The 25,196-nt window shown below is 42.3% G+C and overlaps 1 protein-coding gene across 1 annotated transcript in view; it reads left to right on the top strand.

Annotated features, from left to right (window-relative positions):
- Positions 1-23,842, top strand: part of CPLX3 (complexin 3) — a 50,546-nt gene extending 26,704 nt beyond the window's left edge. The window contains exons 2-3 of the mRNA XM_063930427.1: positions 22,077-22,164; positions 22,521-23,842. Of these exons, the coding sequence (XP_063786497.1) occupies positions 22,077-22,164; positions 22,521-22,745 (313 nt within the window). The 3' untranslated portion in view covers positions 22,746-23,842. The remainder of the gene's footprint in view (positions 1-22,076; positions 22,165-22,520) is intronic.
- The last annotated feature ends 1,354 nt before the right edge of the window (positions 23,843-25,196 follow it).

The raw sequence follows: 25,196 nt of genomic DNA on the forward strand, positions 1-25,196 counted from the left end.
TTCCCTCCTTCCTTCTCCGCTTCCTCTCTTCTTCTGCCTGTTCCCATCTTGCCTATCTACTCAATCTCTCACTCTCATCAGGCACTATCCCTTCTGCCTTCAAGTATACACTGGTCTCCCCTATTCTTAAAAAACGTACACTTGATCCAACCAATCTCTTCAACTACCGACCCATCTTTCTCCTCCCTTTTGCCTCCAAACTCCTTGAGCGTATTGTCTACAACCACCTCACTGTCTGTCTTTCTTCCCACACAACTGGAACTGCCCTCACGAAAGTCTGCAGTGACCTCCTTGCTGCTAAATCCAAGGGCCACTACACTCTACTTATTCTCCTTGACCTCTCTGCTGCTTTTGACACTGTAGACCACCCTCTCCTCCTGCAAATCCTTTACTCCCTTGGTCTGTATGATACTGCTCTCTCCTGGCTGTCCTCCTACCTTTCTGACCATTTCTTCTCTGTCTCCTCTCATGACTCCACCCCCCCCCCCCCCCCACTTCCTCTACCAGAATACCAGAAGGTGTCCCCCAAGGTTCTGTTCTTGGGCCTCTCCTTTTCTCTCTCTACACATCCTCATTAGGTGAGCTCATTAGCTATTTTGACTTACAATATCATCTCTACGCTGACGATACTCAAATCCACCTTTCCTCTCCTGACCTCTTCCCTGCTCTCCTCACTCGTATCTCCAACTGTCTCTGTGCTATCTCCTCCTGGATGACCCAGTGCTTTCTTAAACTTAACATGTCTAAGACTGAGCTGATCATCTTCCCTCCCTCCTGCATAACCTCACCTACCACAATTTAATTATCCATTGATGGCACTACTATCTCCTCTAGCCCCCAAGTGCGATGTCTTGGAGTAATCCTTGACTCGTCCCTCTCCTTCAAACCACACATTCAGTACCTCTCACAAACCTGCCATTTCCATCTCAAAAACATCTCCAGGATCAGACCCTTTCTCACCCAGGGCGCTATTAAGACACTCATCCACTCACTGGTCATCTCCAGATTGGACCACTGTAATCTCCTCCTATCTGGCCTCCCTCAAAAATGCCTCTCTCCACTTCAATCTATCCTCAATACTGCTGCCCATCTCATCTTCCTCACCAAATGTGCTACATCCACATCCCCTCTCTTGCAGGACCTTCACTGGCTACCCTTCCCATTCAGAATCCAGTTCAAGCTTCTCACACTCACCTACAAAGCCCTCACCCACTCTTCTCCCTCTTACATCTCTGACATTATCTCCATTTACTCTCCCATCCGTCCTCTTCGCTCTGCTAATGCACGCAGTCTCTCCTGCCAACTGATTACCTCCTCCCACTCCTACTTAACAAGAGTTTGCACGTGCTGCTCCCTATCTCTGGAATTCTCTACCTCTCCATTCGACTCTCCACCTCTCTACAAAACTTCAAACAGGTTCTTAAGACCCACTTCTTCACCAAATCCAGCCAACTCTCCTACTAACCCTCTAGTCTATGCTCACTGTCTACCCCTTCTGTTTCACCCCGTTCTGTTAGCCCTTCACTTTTTAGATTGTAAGCTCACAAGAGCAGGGCCTACTTTCCTCATGTGCCTTTCCTTTTCTTACTTATACTATCTTATACTCCATACTCCCTTTGATGCCACCTAACCCCTGGTTTTCTATACCAGTCCTATATTGTCTTGAACTGTAAGTGCTATTTTCTTGTTTGCTCATTTGATTATGTACTATGTAATGGGCGCTGCAGATCCCTTGTGGCACCATAAAAATAAAGGATAATAATAATAATAATAATAATAATAATAAAACACTTTCATAAGTGATAAAGTGTTTAGCAGCAGCTAAAAAGCCTGTAAAGGCAGAGGAACTGTGTAACTCTGTGGACTCAGGGAGAAAGCATTGGGTTCAAGGGGCAGTGGGCACTGAGTATTTGTGTAGTAAAAAAAAGGGCATTAGGAGCACATTGTGTGTACTCTTTTATTTAAAAAAAAATCAGTGACCAAGATCAGTGATCTACTGATCTTGGGGTTATTTTGGTAAAACCTTTGTGTATGACCAGACCTTGCCAGGCATTGGCATTGTCTTCAAACAAAAACTGTTTTTTTTAAACTTGGATTTCTTCAGACAGGCCAGGTAGTGGTACTGTGTATAACAACAATACCGTTCAGTAGCTGCCAAGCACCATGTTAATATAAGGGCTGTGTGCATCGCAGTGTGAAGTTACTGTATTGTCATTTGTTAAAAAAAAGAAAAATGTTTTTTTTTTTTTTTACTTGCATGTGTTCAGAGCCAGACAGTGGCACTGTGTTACAGTAATTCTCAGTAAGTGCCTTGCCACCATAATAATACAAGCACTGTGTAGGTCGCAGTGTATAAAAAAATAAAATAAAAAAAAGCTAAGATAATTATTTAAAAAATTGTGTATTCAGGCTCAGGTTGTGGCACTGTGTTACAATAATGCTCAGTAGGTGCTGTGCCACCGAGTTTATGATATAAGTTCTGTATCAGTCGCTGTGTGAAGTTGTTGTCATTTCTCTTCTTTTTTTAAACTTGTGTGTGTACAGGGCCAGGCAGTGCATTGTGTAACAAAAACACTCAGTAGGGCCCGTGCCACCGAGTTAATAATATAGGTAATGTAAGTTGATATGAATTACGATCAGTCAATAGAAGAGCAGTAGCAACAACCAAGTAATAGTACTGCGGCTGCTGCCAGGAAAAACAAACCTTTTCCCAGAGACACACTGGTAATGAGGATTAGTCTACTCAGCACAACAGAATGACACAACACTTTGACATTTGGCCAGGCTCAAAGAATTGTCCAACATTAGTGACACCTCTACCATGATGACTCAATCTTATACGGTAACCATCCATAGAATGGTGGAGAAGTACTTTAATGACAGTATACAAATGAGCATGTCAGACAGTCCCTTTGACAACAGGGAGGGAAAAAAAGCAATTTGGAGCCCATTGTAAAACTTGCTATGCTTTACTTAAGCTGCTCATCCTCCAGTGTGTACTCAGAGTTTTCAGCACAGCCGGCGGGAACCTTGTAAGTGATCGGTGTAGGAGGCTCAAATGGCCTCAAAATTTGGAAAAGATGATGAGCGTAAAAATTAACTCCAAATTCCGCGAGGATGACCTTTCCCGCCAATTACATCAAAGTACAGAGACTTCTGTAATGGTGGACTCCAGCAGGGATGAGTTATTATTATTACATTTTATTTGCAAGGTGCCACAAGTGGTCCGTAGTGTCATACATCTGGTAACAGTAGGACAGTACATGGTACACAAAACATTGCAGTAAGCAAAACATAAGCACACAAAGCACATGTAACAATTAGCACCACAATTCTCAGTGCACAAAACAGCTGGGAAGCAAGCTGAGGGAAGGAGTAATCGGAGATGGGTGACTAGCAGGGATAGAGCAGCTGGAAGAATCAAACAGCTATGAGCAGGAGGAATGCCAGCCTAAATGGCCACTGAGTAAGTGAAGGCTGTCATTGAAGTGCTAGAGTAGAGAGCTATGAGAACAGGAGGGAGGAGGATCCTGCTCACAGGAGCTTACAATCTAGGGGTTAGGATGAGTTTATATTGTGTGATGATGAGGATAATGACATCTTCTTACCCTAGAGAAGAGAACATTAACAAAACAACATTGTTAGCTGCCTTAAGTACATTGGTAGCTTGTTTTGTGGGGGCCAAACAAACCAACACTTCAGCCACTAAAGTGGCAGTCCCTGTCACTGAAGTGCTTAGTTTGTTAAACTTTGCATGTCCTTTTTAATATCCAACATAAGAGTGGGTGGGAGGACCCAAGGACAGTTCCATCTTGCACCACTTTTCTTTTCTACCACTGCTGTGTGGCATTGTTTCCTACATATGCTATAAAGTGCCATGTGTTTGTGGCACTGATTTGTTGCTTAGTAACCAGCCAGCTCGCTGCAGCCTTTGCCCAATATTAGTGAAAACAATATTATGAGCTGTGAGGTGGTCAAAATTGACTTTAAATACCTGGAAATGCATGCTATTGAGGTTAATAATACCATAAGAACAAAAACAGGCCCAAACCACATGATTTTAGCTGTTTTTAGCATATTGTAAAAATACAGATACAAAACCAAAACATAAGAAGGTGGTTTTGCAAAATTAGAACCAAAACACAAAATTAATACAGATTCAAAACCAAAACACAGGGGGTCGGCACCTATTTTTATTATTAATACTAAAAGCGCTGCTGCTTCTAGTCATCAGGGGGGGACTGTGGGGACTGGCACAGGAAGGACTTCTTAAAACAAGCCTTATCCGCACATCAGCTCTCTGTAAACTGTTTCTGTAGGTCCACAACACGCTAACTGTATGTAACATCACAATGTATGACATCACATAAGGGTGGAGCAGTACAGCAGGATGGTTTTTTTTGGGGGGGAGGGAGGGGGCCCTGTGTATTTTGAGAGTCCCGGGCCCCACAATTTCTGATGGTAGCCTGCTTCTAGTCGCTGACAGATGTTGTGCTGCTCTAGGCCATTTGTAGCCATTGTTTTCAGAGGGTACAGTATTTAGTCCAGAAATGGTCTGCAGGTGGTTCAGGACAGCCCATTATCTATAGAAAGGCTTCCCAGTTATGAAATCTGCATATGTATACACAGACTCTGACCTTGGCACTCCCCGAAAACTGGGGTCAACACCCCCAACCACCCCTCAATTTTCAGGAATGTTGGCTGGCACCACTATAGGGTTTTTGTACTAATCTGTAATCTGAATCAGAGCTTTTATCAGCTGTCATGTACAGTATCTTTGAGAGTAGATCATCTTCCAGTTGAGGCATATATGGGTCCATACTTTTACTGGATACCTAACAATAATCAAAAAATGCAAGGTGTGGCAAATGGGACATTCATTTGCATCCAGCGATATAAGACTTGTATGTAATGTCTACATGTATATTGTAATGGAGCCTATGACATAACATAGTTGTCAGCCTGTCCTCTAAGTGAACCCATAGCTACATAGATATGGGAGTAGAGGACACTGATGTATAGTGGAGAGTCAGAGGTTAGTTTATGGCCCTTACCTTATCTAAGAAGCTATAAACTATAGTTAGGAGGAACATCACAGGTCAAGAAACCTGACCTCTTGAAACTTAAAAGAAAGCCAGCTGGAAAAAGTAACTCTGGTTTCTCACTGCCCAGGTACACAGCATTGAGAGTTAAGGAAATGGTGGGGGCTGCAGCTGTGAGGGGGTTATATCTGTCCCTCTCACCCACACTGGGTTGTTCATTCCTGAGGGAACAACCAAGAGCTGGGGATGCACCATATATCTTACATTGTGAAATCCCTCCACACAGAAGGCTCACCTACTGCTGAGTAGGGTATTCTGAAATTCTCCATTTTGTTTTATTTGAAATTGTATCCTAATCGGTGTGTACTTTTAAATATTTCTCATAATCTTTGTAACTCTTTTTTTGTAACTGAAGCTCTGAAGATATTCTTGAAATTAAACATCAAATTTTTAGTTCTGGTCTGTGTTCAAATGCCCAAAGGCCTCATGGTCCATGCTATCATTTTGCGACATGTTAATAATTGTGTGTGTAGGCTGAAGCGAAGATGGCCTTGTGTTTAGTCACTAAAATCTTCTTGCTGGTGGCAGTTTCAGGTTTAAAGTAATCCAGTAGTCACGCACGGCGATTCTCGGATTGCTGTATCTGGAGTATCGGCCGGTGTCCGTGACACAAGGCTTGAGTGATGAAGAGTTTTTAAAGAGCCCATAAGGCTTGTAAAGTGTATATACAGTATAATAGCACTACTGTTGCCTCCAACGTCATATGTTTTGAGGCTCAACTGGAATCTGTTCCTATTCAGAATAAAGGATACTGAATTTGTTAAAGAATGTTTGGGTAATATAGACTGGTGACTGCTACATTTTGGTCACTGTAATTATGTAATATCTTCTTTACCAAGGTCCCGTTAAAGTAATGTTACAGAATTGTGAAAAATAAAATTCTGGGTCACATAAATCAATATTTTTGTCACATCCCTTTTTTATGTTACACCCATTAGGATGCACAGTGAAGAATGGATTTTCAATAAAAAAAAATCTAACTATATATTAAATTACAGAATGCACACTGTTCATTGGCAAGTTTTCAAGTTAGAAGATGGCACCCCCAATTAGCAGTCATATATGAATTATTCCAACCCCCTCCAATTGCTGGCCATATATTACACTGACATTTCTTGCCATATATTGCAGATACCCTTCTAGTTGCTGGCTGTATATTGCACACAGATTCCCTGAGTTGTTGACAGTGTATTGCAGGCGATACATTACTGAGAAATTACCCTAATTAATATCCCTGTGCTGGTCCCCTGCTGCAAACCCCACATTGCTCTATTAATCTGTTCTTTCAAAAAATCCTCCCAGCTTCTCAGAGCTCACTTCAGTTTCCAGACAAAGCACTGAATGCCCAGGAATGTTTCACACAGATCTCTGTGCATGAACACAAATAATGAGAATTGCATATAGTGCAAGCGCAGATACAACTCTATGCAGTTTTGCATCAGTCCCATTCTGAGTTGTATGGAACTCGGTTGGATTTGTCTTTCCTTGAAAATTGGTGTTTCAAGGTGACAACAATGCAAGCTCACAGAACCACTCTGACTTGTGGGAGTGCCATGGAAGTATTGTGGGCATATATCAAATGCATGCATTTGGGGAGGGGAAACCTGTTCCAACAGATCTCCTGCACCTAGAATGCCAATACTGATGACAGTTGCACCAACTGGGGTGAAATCAATGGATGGCTTTCTGCTTGTAGTCTTACAAACCCACACATTAGCCCAAAGTATTCTCACATTAGCATATGGTAGTACATCAGACTTCCTCTGCTACCCGCAACACTCAGGATCAGCCCCACAGGGCTCATACACGAGATCATGATCCTAGACCAGTGAAACAATTACAGCAGAGGTAATGACAAGTGTTGGGGACCCTCCTGCTGTCATTCCCTGCCCCGTACCCACAGCCAGATGTGCCAGTATATCTGAAGTGGATGTGATATGTCTGTGAACGACGTCATTCACAGACATACCATTTGCATACACCCGACTATCTCACAATGTAATGGCCATTCTCTTGAACGCCTGATATAGCGTATAATATGTGCCTAGCTTAAATTGCAGCCCTACATATGTATTTTGTGTTGCACATATCTGCTGATACATAACTTAGCATGGTTACTTCTAAACAAACTACGATCCCCTTGTTAAGGCAACAAATAGCCCCAGCTTAAGCCAGGCTGGGTTTGTCACATTATAACATATTTAATCACAGGGTCAGTAGAAGTGTTCTCATAGCCGTAGCTTAACCCATGAGCAGCTGATTAACATCTGACCACGGATTTTCTGCATAATCCAGCTGTGTGCTCTGTGAATGTATTTGTAGGCACAGTGGACAGGAAATGTATTTGTAGGGCAGTGACAGAGGCCACAACCCAAACAGCTCCGCTGGCCTTACGGTCCTTACTGGACACAAGAACAACATTAAAAGTACAAAGCATACATAGGGTTACCTGATCAACCACATACATCTAGAGAAATATGAATTATATATGCTGCTTGATAAACTTGCATACAGTGACTAGTAAGGGAGGAAGCTCCCCAATGTGTTTGTAGCTCACGCTGAGGGATCTGTTGCAGACCACACTCACATCCTCTTTTAGTGTTCACTGAGCCAGGTTTTTATTGTGAACAAAATTAAAATGAGATCACTCAAGGACAGGATTAGTTCACATAGGTCAGGATCAGATCACAGCATGAGAATTCTGCGCACAGCACTAAATAATGAAATTCATCATAGACAAAGCTAAAGATAAGATGTCTTGAACAATTTCATCATGATACTCAGAGGGGAGACTCTTAATTTACTTCTTACAACAGAAATGCATTGGATCAATTTACTGTGAGTGCATTTAACTTATACCAAACTCGTGAGAAAAGTCATTACCTGTTTTTTTGTAAACTACTGCAGCTAAATATATATGTAATTTCAATTTTTTTTGTAATAAAAAAATCTTGTTCTGGTTATATCAATATAAATGTCTCTGATTAATACTGGTGACTACTATATGCCATGCATCTATTCTGAAGTATGACAGTATGTAAACTTTTTAAAGAAATAAACAAAACAATTACTTTTTGAAGCCATGCTTGTGTTATCAGACTGCTATAGAATGAGCAGCTACCATTTCAGCTGCATATGCTAAGACCAAGGGATAATGCTTAATATATTCATCCATCAGACTGCACTCTCAGGCAGGGATGCAGTTAAAATACCAGCTGTCAGGATCCTGGCGTTCACAAGACCAATGGCGGAATCCTGACAGCCGGTGAAATGCTGATGGACGGAATCCCGACCTCCGCATGGTATTATCACTCGGTTGGTGGGTCCATGCCACCAACCAAGTGGGAACATAACCGGTGGTGAGCGAAGTGAGCCACCGGGCCTGAATTGTGGTGAGCCCACGAGGGGACTCGCTGCCGGTATACCAATAAAACATACTAAATACCTCAGACATATATAATAAAAGAGGACAGTATACAGTATATTCTAGAAAAGTATATTTACCAATAATGTAGGGCATATTTATAACTCATACAATGGATGATAAGGCCAGACTCGGGTATTGGCAAATCAGAAACCCACACAAGGAAAAAAGTGAATTCTGTGAATATTTTATTAAACCATTCCAGTGTACATCTCTATCTGTAAGGGGCCATTAGATTATTTACAGTGCTGGTCATAGTAATCCAAAGATTACTACATGGGTCAGTTCATCTTCTAGTGAAGTGCTCAGCTGCAATGCATCATAGGTAAATTTACAAAATTAAGATGTATTGAACATGAGTGAAATGGACCACATCTAAAATACCAATACATGAGTACCCCTGATGGTTTGCACACATGAAGGCCTTTTTGCACCAGTGTGTAATAGGGATTATTGATCCATGCACTACCACATGTATAGACACATTGTACACATGGTAATGCATGCTGCACATATGGTTTATTCTCCATTCACGATGGTTTACTTCCACATAGAGTGGCCATTCTCCATAGGTACCAATCATCTAAATTCTACTTGAATTACTTTAGTCAGGCTGCAGCTACCCACTTCTTATAAATATGATTTTTCAGTGTAAGAGAATGAGTTAGTTTTCACTTGCATGTTTAAGTGATTGCAGTCTTTATGCTGGAAAGTCTGTCCCACTTTGACTTTATTAATACAGGTTGAGTATCCCATATCCAAATATTCCGAAATACGGAATATTCTGAAATACGGAATTTTTTGAGTGAGATAGTGAAACCTTTGTTTTCTGATGGCTCAATGTACTTGTACCTTGTTTAATACACAAAATAATTAAAAATATTGTATTAAATGACCTTCAGGCTGTGTGTATAAGTGTATATGAAACATAAATGAATTGTGTGACTGTACACACACTTTGTTTAATGCACAAAGTTGTTAAAAATATTGGCTAAAATTACCTTCAGGCTATGTGTATAAGGTGTATATGTAACATAAATGCATTCTGTGCTTAGACTTGGGTCCCATCACCATGATATCTCATTATGGTATGCAATTATTCCAAAATACGGAAAAATCCGATATCCAAAATACCTCTGGTCCCAAGCATTTTGGATAAGGGATACTCAACCTGTAATAATAATAATAATAAGCACAGCAGCGGAGATAAACATTTATATAATAATAGTCACAAAGGATAAAATATATTTTGAGCAGTACAAGTATCTAAACACTGCTGGAACGCTGGAACATCTAGCTCTGTGAAGAGTGCAGTTCAATGATAATCTGGAAGTGAGCATGACATTGTACAGAACAGAAAGAATAGGAATATTAAGAAGAATAAAAGGGTGTAATATAACAACATTGTTGATAACGGAACAAAAGAAAATGCTTGAATTCTGCTCCATTACATATTAACAAACAAAGAAGAAAAGCCCCAAATTGTCCATCCTCGGAGAGCATGATGCATAAGCTAAAAATAAAAGATTAAAATCCCTTTTGCCATGTGCGTAATCCTTCTCTTAACATTATTGCTTTTAGTAGTACTGCCTCCTAAGGAGCTTTTCGAAACATGCCTTGCACACATGATGTATTATATGTAGAGTAAGGAAGAATGGGATTAAAGAATATAAAATGACAGCTTGGTGGGAAAAAAAAATATATAATACATTTATGATCTTCTATACCTAGCAGAGATATAGGATACTGTAATCGCTTGTATTAGTACATATCATCATCTGTGAAATTTGCCTCTCCCATCTAACTAATGTTCATTAAGAGAAGGCGTGCTACCACCGTGGTGTCATAAAGCTTGGATTTCAGACTATCTGGATTGCCATAAAGGATGGATAACCCTATCTGCTCAGAATCTGTGCACCAGGTGCACCATACAAGCATGTGTGTCTGTAGTTGTACTTCAGCTGACAACCTCCACTAGTTGATAAACTGGCAGTCAGTAAGACTGCAGAGTACCGTCATTGATACCGTGATCCCTTAATGTAAGTGTGGCCACCTTTACTGAATTGATGATATTCAGGGGTGGCCAGCTTCTGTTACACCTCCCGAATACAAAAATGATGAAGATAAGTAAAGCAGGAACAGTATCTATAAGGTGTTTTTTCATATTTTTATTTTCTTAATAAAACAAAATGTATTTATTCCCAAACTCTTACCATCGGTCAACACAAAATAATCTCTAAAGCATACCTCCCAACTGTCCCGATTTCAGCGGGACAGAACCGCTAATTTGACACTGTCCCGCTGTCCCTCCCGCCAGGGGCAGCTTGGGATCGAACACCAGCCCGGGAAATTTATGGAAGCAGCCCTAAGGGGGATGGAGTCTGTTGAGGGGGAGGGGTCTGTCAAGAGGGCGGGGGCACTCCTCAGAAGTCCTGATTCTGTGGTAGACACAGTTGGGGCCTCCTTTGTTTTACGTTATGCTAATGTTTACCTGCTACTTTATGAATATGCTGCTACAGTGCCCTTCCCTGATGTACATCCGTACATATGAATATACAAGGACTGATATGCCCACTTTCATTGTCTACTGACACTGCAGTCATGCCTTTAATCCACTTCTGATTTTATTGATTTTTCATTCTACAAACCCCTTATATGTTTCAGAGTACAAGGAGGGGGAGCACACACTACATACAGCACAGTACAGGGAGGGAGCACACACTACATACAGCACAGTACAGGGAGGGAGCACACACTACATACAGCACAGTACAGGGAGGGAGCACACACTACATACAGCACAGTACAGGGAGGGAGCACACAGTACATACAGCACAGTACAGGGAGGGAGCACACACTACATACAGCACAGTACAGGGAGGGGGGACACACTACATACAGCACAGTACAGGGAGGGGGGACACACACTACATACAGCACAGTACAGAGAGGGAGCACACACTACATACAGCACAGTACAGGGAGGGGGGACACACTACATACAGCACAGTACAGGAAGGGAGCACACACTACATACAGCACAGTACAGAGAGGGAGCACACACTACATACAGCACAGTACAGAGAGGGAGCACACACTACATACAGCACAGTACAGGGAGGGAGCACACACTACATACAGCACAGTACAGGGAGGGGGGACACACTACATACAGCACAGTACAGAGAGGGAGCACACACTACATACAGCACAGTACAGGGAGGGGAGCACACACTACATACAGCACAGTACAGGGAGGGCGCACACAGTACATACAGCACAGTACAGGGAGGGGGGACACACTACATACAGCACAGTACAGAGAGGGAGCACACACTACATACAGCACAGTACAGGGAGGGGAGCACACACTACATACAGCACAGTACAGGGAGGGCGCACACAGTACATACAGCACAGTACAGAGAGGGAGCACACACTACATACAGCACAGTACAGGGAGGGGAGCACACACTACATACAGCACAGTACAGGGAGGGCGCACACAGTACATACAGCACAGTACAGGGAGGGGGGACACACTACATACAGCACAGTACAGAGAGGGAGCACACACTACATACAGCACAGTACAGGGAGGGGAGCACACACTACATACAGCACAGTACAGGGAGGGCGCACACAGTACATACAGCACAGTACAGAGAGGGAGCACACACTACATACAGCACAGTACAGGGAGGGGGGACACACTACATACAGCACAGTACAGAGAGGGAGCACACACTACATACAGCACAGTACAGGGAGGGGAGCACACACTACATACAGCACAGTACAGGGAGGGCGCACACAGTACATACAGCACAGTACAGGGAGGGGGGACACACTACATACAGCACAGTACAGAGAGGGAGCACACACTACATACAGCACAGTACAGGGAGGGCGCACACAGTACATACAGCACAGTACAGAGAGGGAGCACACACTACATACAGCACAGTACAGGGAGGGGGGACACACTACATACAGCACAGTACAGAGAGGGAGCACACACTACATACAGCACAGTACAGGGAGGGGAGCACACACTACATACAGCACAGTACAGGGAGGGCGCACACAGTACATACAGCACAGTACAGGGAGAGAGCACACACTACATACAGCACAGTACAGGGAGGGAGCACACACTACATACAGCACAGCACACACTACATACAGCACAGCACAGGAAGGGAGCACACACTACATACAGCACAGTACAGGGAGGGCGCACACAGTACATACAGCACAGTACAGAGAGGGAGCACACACTACATACAGCACAGTACAGGGAGGGGAGCACACACTACATACAGCACAGTACAGGGAGGGGAGCACACACTACATACAGCACAGTACAGGGAGGGCGCACACAGTACATACAGCACAGTACAGGGAGGGGGGACACACTACATACAGCACAGTACAGAGAGGGAGCACACACTACATACAGCACAGTACAGGGAGGGGAGCACACACTACATACAGCACAGTACAGGGAGGGCGCACACAGTACATACAGCACAGTACAGAGAGGGAGCACACACTACATACAGCACAGTACAGGGAGGGGGGACACACTACATACAGCACAGTACAGAGAGGGAGCACACACTACATACAGCACAGTACAGGGAGGGGAGCACACACTACATACAGCACAGTACAGGGAGGGCGCACACAGTACATACAGCACAGTACAGGGAGGGGGGACACACTACATACAGCACAGTACAGAGAGGGAGCACACACTACATACAGCACAGTACAGGGAGGGGAGCACACACTACATACAGCACAGTACAGGGAGGGCGCACACAGTACATACAGCACAGTACAGAGAGGGAGCACACACTACATACAGCACAGTACAGGGAGGGGGGACACACTACATACAGCACAGTACAGAGAGGGAGCACACACTACATACAGCACAGTACAGGGAGGGGAGCACACACTACATACAGCACAGTACAGGGAGGGCGCACACAGTACATACAGCACAGTACAGGGAGAGAGCACACACTACATACAGCACAGTACAGGGAGGGAGCACACACTACATACAGCACAGGACAGGGAGGGAGCACACACTACATACAGCACAGCACACACTACATACAGCACAGCACAGGAAGGGAGCACACACTACAAACAGCACAGCACAGGGAGGGAGCACACACTACATACAGCACAGTACAGGGAGAGAGCACACACTACATACAGCACAGTACAGGGAGGGAGCACACACTACATACAGCACAGTACAGGGAGGGAGCACACACTACATACAGCACAGGACAGGGAGGGAGCACACACTACATACAGCACAGCACACACTACATACAGCACAGCACAGGAAGGGAGCACACACTACATACAGCACAGCACAGGGAGGGAGCACACACTACATACAGCACAGGACAGGGAGGGAGCACACACTACATACAGCACAGCACACACTACATACAGCACAGCACAGGAATGGAGCACACACTACATACAGCACAGGGAGGGAGCACACACTACATACAGCACAGCACAGGGAGGGAGCACACACTACATACAGCACAGCACAGGGAGGGAGCACACACTACATACAGCACAGCACAGGGAGGGAGCACACACTACATACAGCACAGGAAGGGAGCACACACTACATACAGCACAGTACAGGAAGGGAGCACACACTACATACAACACAGTACAGGAAGGGAGCACACACTACATACAACACAGTACAGGAAGGGAGCACACACTACATACAACACAGTACAGGAAGGGAGCACACACTACATACAACACAGTACAGGAAGGGAGCACACACTACATACAACACAGTACAGGAAGGGAGCACACACTACATACAGCACAGTACAGGGAGGGAGCACACACTACATACAGCACAGTACAGGGAGGGAGCACACACTACATACAGTACAGTACAGGGAGGGAGCACACACTACATACAGCACAGTACAGGGAGGGAGCACACACTACATACAGCACAGTACAGGGAGGGGGAGCACACACTACATACAGCACAGTACAGGGATGGAGCACACACTACATACAGTACAGGGAGGGGGAGCACACACTACATACAGCACAGTACAGGGATGGAGCACACACTACATACAGCACAGTACATGGAGGGGGAGCACACTACATACAGCACAGTACAGGGATGGAGCACACACTACATACAGTACAGGGAGGGGGAGCACACACTACATACAGCACAGTACAGGGATGGAGCACACACTACATACAGCACAGTACATGGAGGGGGAGCACACTACATACAGCACAGTACAGGGATGGAGCACACACTACATACAGCACAGTACAGGGAGGGAGCACACACTACATACAGCACAGTACAGAGAGGGAGCACACACTACATACAACACAGTACAGAGAGGGAGCACACACTACATACAGCACAGTACAGGGAGGGAGCACACACTACATACAGCACAGTACAGGGAGGGGGGACACACACTACAGTACAGGGAGGGAGCACACACTACATACAGCACAGTACAGGGAGAGAGCACACACTACATACAGCACAGTACAGAGAGGGAGCACACACTACATACAGCACAGTACAGAGAGGGAGCACACACTACATACAGCACAGTACAGGGAGGGGGGACACACACTACAGTACAGGGAGGGAGCACATACTACATACAGCACAGTACAGGGAGAGAGCACACACTACATACAGCACAGTACAGAGAGGGAGCACACACTACATACAGCACAGTACAGAGAGGGAGCACACACTACATACAGCACAGTACAGGGAGGGGGAGCACACACTACATACAGCACAGTACAGAGAGGGAGCACACACTATATACAGCACAGTACAGGGAGGGGAGCACACACTACATACAGAACAGTACAGGAAGGGAGCACACACTACATACAGCACAGTACAGGGAGGGAGCATACACTACATACAGCACAGTACAGGGAGGGAGCACACACTACATACAGTACAGGGAGGGGGAGCACACACTACATACAGCACAGTACAGGGAGGGGAGCACACACTACATACAGCACAGTACAGGCAGGGAGCACACACTACATACAGCACAGTACAGGGAGGGAGCACACACTACATACAGCACAGTACAGGGAGGGGAGCACACACTACATACAGCACAGTACAGGGAGGGAGCACACACTACATACAGCACAGCACAGGGAGGGAGCACACACTACATACAGCACAGTACAGGGAGGGGAGCACACACTACATACAGCACAGTGCAGGGAGGGAGCACACACTACATACAGCACAGTACAGGGAGGGAGCACACACTACATACAGCACAGCACAGGGAGGGAGCACACACTACATACAGTACAGGGAGGGAGCACACACTACATACAGCACAGTACAGGGAGGGAGCACACACTACATACAGCACAGTACAGGGATGGAGCACACACTACATACAGCACAGTACAGGGAGGGAGGGAGCACACACTACATACAGCACAGTACAGGGAGGAGGAGCACACACTACATACAGCACAGTACAGGGAGGGGAGCACACACTACATACAGCACAGTACAGAGAGGGAGCACACACTACATACAGCACAGTACAGGGAGGGAGCACACACTACATACAGCACAGTACAGGGAGGGAGCACACACTACATACAGCACAGTACAAGGAGGGAGCACACACTACATACAGCACAGTACAGGGAGGGAGCACATACAAGAAGTGAAACACAGACACAGGGGACCAGCGCAGCAGAATCTGTCCCAGTGGCCAATCCGCCCTTGATTACATACATAGCCACCACATTACAGGAATAGCAACACATCACACGTATAGCACTGCATTACACAAATAGCGCCACATAACACGTATAGCACCTCATTTTACAAATAACACATTACATACGTAGCCACTGCATTACATACGTAGTCACCGCATTACATATATAGTCCCATCATCATGGACAGATGTTGGGCATCTGTAGGGCTGAAGGACGTTGCATAAGAGATTGTCCCAGGGCTGGTTGTGAGTGCTGCCTGATCAGCCTGCATCCAGAGAACAAGGTACATCCTGCTCCTGTCCAGTCCCCAAACCATACACTGTGACCGGGGATGCCCTAACTCTTACACCAACATGATAATGCAAATAATGAACCACAAGTACTGGAAGCAGTGTGAGCCAGCCCACCCTGAGTGTAAATCTGCCTGGCTGAGGGGGATATGGAACTGGCCCATCGGAATCTGTCATGGTGTCCTGGTGGGCCAATCTGCCCCTGCCTCCCGCGGGTCGCAGTGTCCCGCGGGCGGGGCAGTTGGGAGAGGTAGTGATCACCGCTGCTCTGCTTTGCAAAGCAGCCGGTGATCACACTGTATAGATGCATCTATCAGCACAATGAGGAGAGCCGGGGGCTGTCCAGCAGCTCATGGAGAGCTGGACATGCCCCCAAAATGACGAAAACGGGGGATGCTGCAATAGGCCACACCCCTTACCGGAGGCCCCTCCCCTCTACTCAAAGCTCCGACCCTCTTCCGAAGGTTGGGAGGTATGCTAAAGTAATATAAAAAAGTTTATTTAAATCTTTTTATAAATGAATAACACATTAAATATATAATTGACTACATGGATATCCACCTCTTTGTTCAATATAAAGCATCTTTAGCTGCAATTACAGCAAACAAGTCTATAAGGGCAAATCCCTGACTGCTCTTCTCATCTAGACTAAACATCTGAATTGCTGGGGTGTTAAATACTTTAACTGCTTGTTTCCTTGTTGTATGAAGTAACAGACTGAATTGAATTCAGCTTAATAAAACAATTATTTATTTGAAAGACCACGCCCCATATACAGGCTGAGAGGCAGCATCTGTCAGCCCAGGTTAGATGACAATAACAATGTAAACAAGGCAGTGCACTTCTTGTATAATACTTGGTTACACCCAATTCTCTTAACAACACCCACTGATCACATTCTAGAAGAATAATATCTCTACACTTTTAAATTCATATTAGGACCTAATGTCCTTGGTAACAAGCTAGGAGCTGGTTAGCTGTATTTGGGGCTAATTCCAATTCTATGACAAATTGAGCCACACTGAGCCTGCTGATGTGTTGTACAAAGTCTGTTAAAGGAACATGTATCTTATAATTGAACTAATGTCTGTATAAAAAAGTCACATATCCAACTCTATGGAATATGGTCATTTTCCATGTACGGTATATTATATGATAGGTATACCTGTATGCCTACAAAATATGTGAGTATATAGAATTAGTAAAATAAATTATATTACTTACGAACTTTAGGGATTTAATAGGGGAAATAATAATTTTAAAAATCTGTTTATTTCAATTCACAAATACACGTATCCTACTCCTGCTATTTTTACAGACATTTCCTTCCTCTTGTATATAAATACCGCAACCTACAGTACTATACACAAAGCATTCTCAATATTTTCTTTAGATGACAAGATCACAAATAGTTTGACCAAGCTATTTCAAAACGTATATTCTTGCAAAACCTATATCTTCTTCTGGGCAGGCATTATTTTAGCAGAAAATGATTCCATTACTAAGGCTAGAATATGGTTTGTCCAGCAGACATTCAGCAAGCTGCTTTTTTTGTCAAAATATGGATGTGTAAGGTCATATGAAAAGTAATATACAAAAATCGCTTTAGCTATCAATATGTTCAAGATTCATGGACAGATATATAGTGAAAAGTAATCAGAATGTCTGTTATATGACAAGACTTCAGCCAGAATCATTACAAGCGATAAAGGCATACTATGTGGTAAATCAGTAATAAAATACGTAAAGCCCTAAAGAAGATTGGGAGTGGTAAAATATATTCATTTGCTAATGTACAATGCAAATAATACGAAAACAGCACGTGATATCATAATGAAAAAATGATCCATATACACAAGTATTATACATATCATAAATATACATATCACAGCAATAGGATGTGCACCCATGGGGATAAACCTACTTAATGACATCAAGAAGTGGACATTGTATAAAGTATATATAGCAGATCACAATAAAAGTATCATATCAAATATACTCATTTTGTAACTGCAGTGTTTACAAAGAAGCATGAAGAAAAGAATAGAGAATAAAATAGTTATTATCAAACTCTGCAGTAAATCTAGATGAGACAAAGTGTCAAAAGTTTATTAAAAATAAGAAATCTGTACAAGAAACAGTAATAGAAGTTCTTAAAGTAGCCACAAGTGTAAGGAATGTGACATGTTCTGGGTTCAGCTGCACAACTCCTTGAAGACTCTAAAGCCAATTTCTTCAGCAGTCACGGCATCTGAGTCAGACCGTGCACTTCTGTCATACATCCCTCGTCATTTGGCCTACATAAAACCAGCTCTTTGAAGATATATGTGCATGCTTTCCATGCTGGTGCTGCACATATTTTGGATTGAAAGGAATTACAAATGTTAATAGGGGTAGTGTTACAACTGCAATTCACTTTATTACATAATGGTCATACACAAGTAATGTTGTAGAAGTCATTTAAAATATTGCAAACTGCAGACCATCTTCCAGTATTTGGTTTAGGAATGAAGTCTGGAACTCTGCCAAGCATCTCTCTCCTAACTGATGGCACATACTGTATTATGCCTCTAGATTGTAGCCTGCTTGAAATACCCACATCTTCTGCAACATGTGAAAGCAAAAGTGTTCACAAACTTTGGGGGAATTTTTTTTCTGTGGGTTTGTCCTCCTAACTGCTAGTTTTATCCAACATTTTGGAGAGTTAAAATGCAAATTCCCAATAATGAGCAGATATTACAAATCCATAAATCACATACAGTGTAAGACAAACTGACACTATTCTAGTTCGGTGGTTCTCGATCATTTTCCACATAGGTAACCCCTGGCAACCTATTATATAGTTCCCTAACATTTGCTATACAATTGTAATTAATAAAACTTGCTATTTATTTATTACCAGTTATTTATATAGCACACACATAATCCGCAGCACTTTACAGAGAATATTTGGCCATTCACATCAGTCCCTGCCCCAGTGAAGCTAACAATATATTCCCTATTACATGCACACACACACATTCATACTAAGGTTAATTTTGTTAGTACCCAATTAACCTACCAGTATATTTTTGGATTGTGGGAGGAAACCGGAGTACCCGGAGGAAACCCACGCAAGTATGGGGAGAATATACAAACTCCACAGTTAGGGCCATGGTGGGAATTGTACCCTTGACCTCAGTGCTGTGAGGCAGTAATGCTAACCATTACACCATCCATACTGCTATTATATCAAATGTTTACGTCAGAGGTTCCCAAACTGTGTGCCGTGGCTCCCTGGGGTGCTTCGGGACACTTGCAGGTGTGACCTAGGTTGGTGGTCCAGGACCAATTCAAATTATTCATGGTCAATATAATAGGCAAAACCAGTGCTGGTGGCTGCCAGTCATAAAATATGTGGCCAAACAGGAGCAAATCTTGTCCCTCACCACACAACTGACCCTAAGGATGACATATTATAAACGCGATCTACTTGATGTAATATTTCTTTCTAAATTTCTCAATAAGAAATTTTTGGCCTAGGGGTGCCGTGAAAAAAATTCTGATATTCTAGGGCGCCGTGATTCAAAAAAGTTTGGAAACCACTGGTTTACGTGCCACTATATATAGAAAAGCAATAAACAAGTAAACAGAACAAAAAAAAAAACAATTCCACAAGAATAGAATTCTCTCATATTACAATTTATGAAAAATATAAAATTCACAATAAAATGATAGCCTACATATGCTGTATGTTACATGACAAGAATGTTTCATTTTGTTATCAAGGTCCTACTACGAGGCATGAGCCTAGATATCCCTATGACACGTCTTTCCTCGTGTCTCTATCACTCCCGCCTTCCATTACAGAAAACAGAGAGTAACACTGGGGGTACTAGAACCCCTGGTTTAGGGCCTCTATTCCTGGTGGTATGTTCAGGCATCTGCCTAGACCAATCGAAAGTGGTACCCCTGGATGGTGGGTACCAGGGAAAACAAATGTGTGCCCATTATAGTTTTTAACAACTTTAAGTCACCCAAAAAAAGAAAACTAGTATCTGTAATTCCTAAATAAACTGATATATGTGCCACCTTTCAAATTAAACTTTCCCCCTTATTAATAAAATATATTTCCCCTTTTATTTAAAATATTAGTATTTGTACCGATCAAGAAATATATATGAATTTAGTATGTAGCTGCTGTTAAATATGAAAGAAACGGACATAAAATGAAAAAAGTTGTATATTTTTTAGGGATAGTAAATACTTATATTGTACAATGAAGACAACACTAATAAAAAGTACTCAATGAATATGCAATAAGAATGGAACCTAAAGTTTGCTATACATATAATAAATGTAATAAATCACCACATATGCATATAATTGCTAATTTAAGTAAGACCTAAAACAGTTTAGTAACATGCAGAGACCAACAATCTAAAATACTTGGGAGGCAGCAATGATAGTCATCTCAGCTTAAAAATAAAACCTAAAACAACATTATATAATAATATGTATACAGTCAGTGTATACATTTTTATTATATGCACCATATCAAACTTCATGTTCCATTCTTACATATTACAGTCATTGATTTATTTTTATAGTAATAATATTTAAACCAGTTTCTTAGACCATTTGATTCCCCAATATTTTAAAAAGTAGAATGGGAAATACTTAACTTTCTAATTTTGCTTTTCTGGATCCGATGTAGTGCAGTGGGTTAAAAATAATAAAAAAAATACTGAGCAAACATTCCAGAACTCGCATTATAGCTAACCAACGTAAATAAGTCAGGATTTAGCGAATCCATCTACAGTACTTTATAGGTCGGCAGACAATCAGGATCGGTATCTCATGTGAATAATGAAAGTTGATTAGTTATCAGGTAGCTTTGTAGCTGGCACCTGACAAGGTTCCCTGGTGATACACCATTGGGCATGGTGTTGATTTGCAATGTAATAGAGAAATACAGTTACAGAGAAAATGATATTAGGACTGACAGTTATCACTGATGTTAGTAAAGACGTCTATTACACAATCTAATGTCATATATACAACTACAAAAATCCATTTATATGTATGATTATAAAGTATATATATTTCCAAAAGCTATTTTAAAGGGGTCTATTTACTAAGCCTTTAGATGGAGATAAAGCACCAGCCAAATCGGTTCCTAAGTATTATGTTACAGGCTGGGTTTAAAAAATGACAGTTAGGAGACGATTGGCTGGTGCTTTATCTCCAGCTACTTTATCTCCATCCAAGGCTTAGTAAATAGACCCATAGATTCTTACTGCAAGATACCTGCATCATATTGAAATCAGATAAATTATCTACTGAAACACTGACTTAAGAAGGATCAATTGATTTAATAGTAGATGGGTGATTTTAGTCTGTGTGTTTATTCAAGTTCAATACATGTATTGTACTAACATGATCTGTTTCGTGCAGGATGGAGCGTGATGCTTTGTACACTCAACGCAAAGCAGAAAGAGCCACGCTACGGACTCACTTCAGGGATAAATACCGCCTACCCAAGGTAAAGTAGCAACTCATGCAGATAATAAACTATCTAGGAGAGGACATATATTTACATATATGCATTGCGCACAAATATATATGCTCCACTACGAAATTTGTGGGTAAATCCTACCACCACCACCACCACCAAACTGCTGATGAAGCTCCTTCTCATCTCCGTTTTGTATGTGTATACATATTTGTAAAGGTTTTATATAATAAATAAAAGAAAATAAACAGTAACATGTAATTGTAGCCTCACCCATATTATCATAAGCCCCTTCGGGATGATCCCGCCCCTTACTGTAATGTTGATAGAGTAATTGATATAGCTGTATGTGTGAAGCTTGTATGCGTCTCTCCCTCTCTCTCTAGAATGACACTGATGATTCACAGATCCAGTTAGCTGGTGGTGACGTGGAGCTTCCCAAGGAGTTGGCAAAAATGATTGAAGAGGATAACGAAGAGGAGGAAGGAAAATCATCAGTCATTGGACAACTAACCAACATCCAGAATATTGACTTGGACTCAATTAAAGGAAAAGCCCAGTCCACTTTGGATGACCTGAAGCAGTCAGCTGAAAAGTGTACTGTCATGTGACTTTTCTTAAAGCCCCAAACTATCTCAGTTTGCTGACAGTCAGTGAGGTCATTTGAACTTGCTGTCCAGCTCTGAGATCTAGATTGCACAACACTGGTTACATAACATATGTTTTGGAGATAATATGACTCTAACGTGTACACCCAGTTTCAACTCAAGTTTTACCAGCCATCCTCTAGATCACGTGGGAAAACTTAGTTCTTGAGCATGTGATCACCAGATTTGAACATTTATAATTCTCTGGAAAAAAAAGGTAGTTATCTGATCATATGTAGTAAGAGGTTAACATTCCTGATCTTTAAAACATGATCAGACAGTCTATATGGTATCTGTGCAAAACTTGAAAGATGATCACATGGAGCATAAAACATGTATTGTGTTATATGTATAAGTCTTTTCTTGTATGGAGTTAACACTAAAGTTTATCTATTTTGTGGTGAGATGACAATTTTATGTACAGCTTTTCTGGTGCACCAATTTTTCAGTACCTGAACTAACCTTTGTTAATGGCGTGCACACTGTAGATATACTCATTATCCCAATTTCTATTTTTCAATTTTAGCTGAGCCAAAACAAAGAACCTAAAATATTTAAAAATAAAGAAATATCTAGGTCCAGATCTCAGGGCAGTGTTGATGATAGATGCACATCCTGTATCTAGAGGAAGCAATAATTAGAATAACAGATAATATGATGATAAGCAGAGTTAGATGGTATTATACAGCATATTTCATGGAAATAATGTTAGGACCTTGTACCATTTGAAAACAGCACACTTGCTGAATCTTGCAACAGCATGGACATCCCTTTGCAGACCATGTACCCTTATACTGCACACTAAGGCAACATATTTAATATATTGCAAAACACTATCATGTGGAAAGGGATAACAGAATATGGACCCTATGCTATTTAACAGAGAGCACATATGACGAGACACGATGACCCAGAGATACTGTACCTTCCTGTGTGTCTCAGCACTGCGTAGTGTGCTTGGTCTGTAGTTGGATGTCTGGTTTTATTAGAACTGTGAGTTTTGTAGTGGTAGTTTCTACTAGTAATCTCATTTTTAACTTGTTATTAAACAACTTTGGAAACTTGTGTGTCCTTTAATTTTTATTTTTGAATTCTGAGCTGTAGTTTGTGCGTTTTAGGACAATAATGTTTAGACAACCTTTTGCTCTTTCTGATCTGCCCCAATAATAGAGAAAAGTCTCTACATAGGGCACATAAGCTACGACACAGGAGGACTCCGTACTCTTAGCACTTGTAATCAGCACAAAGGGGACTGAAAGAATGCAGCCTTCCTATCAGACAACCTCACACAGCACAGTGGTTCCCAACAGCAGGTAGCAGGAGAGGCCTTGAGCAAGTCAGAGAGAGGCATCCCTGCTGCTCTGCTATTGGCCTAAAATGTTGACACATAATACATGAATACATATTTGTTCTCTTAACATCCTTGGTTTTTTTTTTTATACACTAGTTTAGCATTAAGTGTACAAAGCAAACAATGTACATAATATTTTAGAATATATATACTAAAACCCAATTTTCATAAATTAAAATCAATCAAAATCGAAAGTGGGTTTCATATTAACACAGTAACATAGTTAGTGAGGTTAAAAAAAGACAAGTTGTCCATCGAGTTCAACCTTTATTTTTGATCTAAAAATAGACGTTATGGTAAGAACTTACCGTTGATAACGTGATTTCTCTTATGTCCACAGGTATCCACAGGATAACATTGGGATATGCCGAAGCGACAGCGGAAATGGCACCAAACGGTTACAAGCTTTCTGGCCTCCCAGGATGCTTCGGGGCTTCACCATATAATACCGCCCACTGACTCAGTCAAATCAGTTCTTTCCACAGCGATTACGCAGGAGCATCAGGTAGAAACCTATTTAGGCGATAAGAACACACATGCACACTCTTCCATACAAGCGGGAAGAGGTTTAGTAATTGTCAAGATCCTCAAATCAGGTGGATACCTGTGCACATAAGAGAAATCACGTTATCAACGGTAAGTTCTTACCATAACGTCTATTTCTCTGGCTGGGTCCACAGGTTATCCACAGGATAACATTGGGATTCCCAAAGCCAGTTTTAGTGGTGGGGACGCTCCTGATTACACAGGAGGACCTTTCGCCCGAATTCTGCGTCATGAGAGGCAAAAGTATCCAAGGCATAATGTCTGATGAATGTGTTTATGGAAGACCATGTGGCTGCCTTACAAATCTGTTCTGCTGAAGCACCCTGTTGTGCTGCCCATGAAGGACCTACCTTACGTGTAGAGTGAGCAGAGACATTAGCCGGTGTAGAGAGATCTGCATGAGAATAAGCTTCTGATATTACCATTCGGAGCCATCTTGCCAGCGTCTGTTTACTAGCAGGCCATCCTCTTCTATGAAATCCGTAGAGGATGAAGAGAGAATCTGTTTTTCTGATGGC

This window comes from Pseudophryne corroboree, chromosome 6 (genome assembly GCF_028390025.1).
Source record: "Pseudophryne corroboree isolate aPseCor3 chromosome 6, aPseCor3.hap2, whole genome shotgun sequence".
NCBI classification, from domain to species: Eukaryota; Metazoa; Chordata; class Amphibia; order Anura; family Myobatrachidae; genus Pseudophryne; species Pseudophryne corroboree.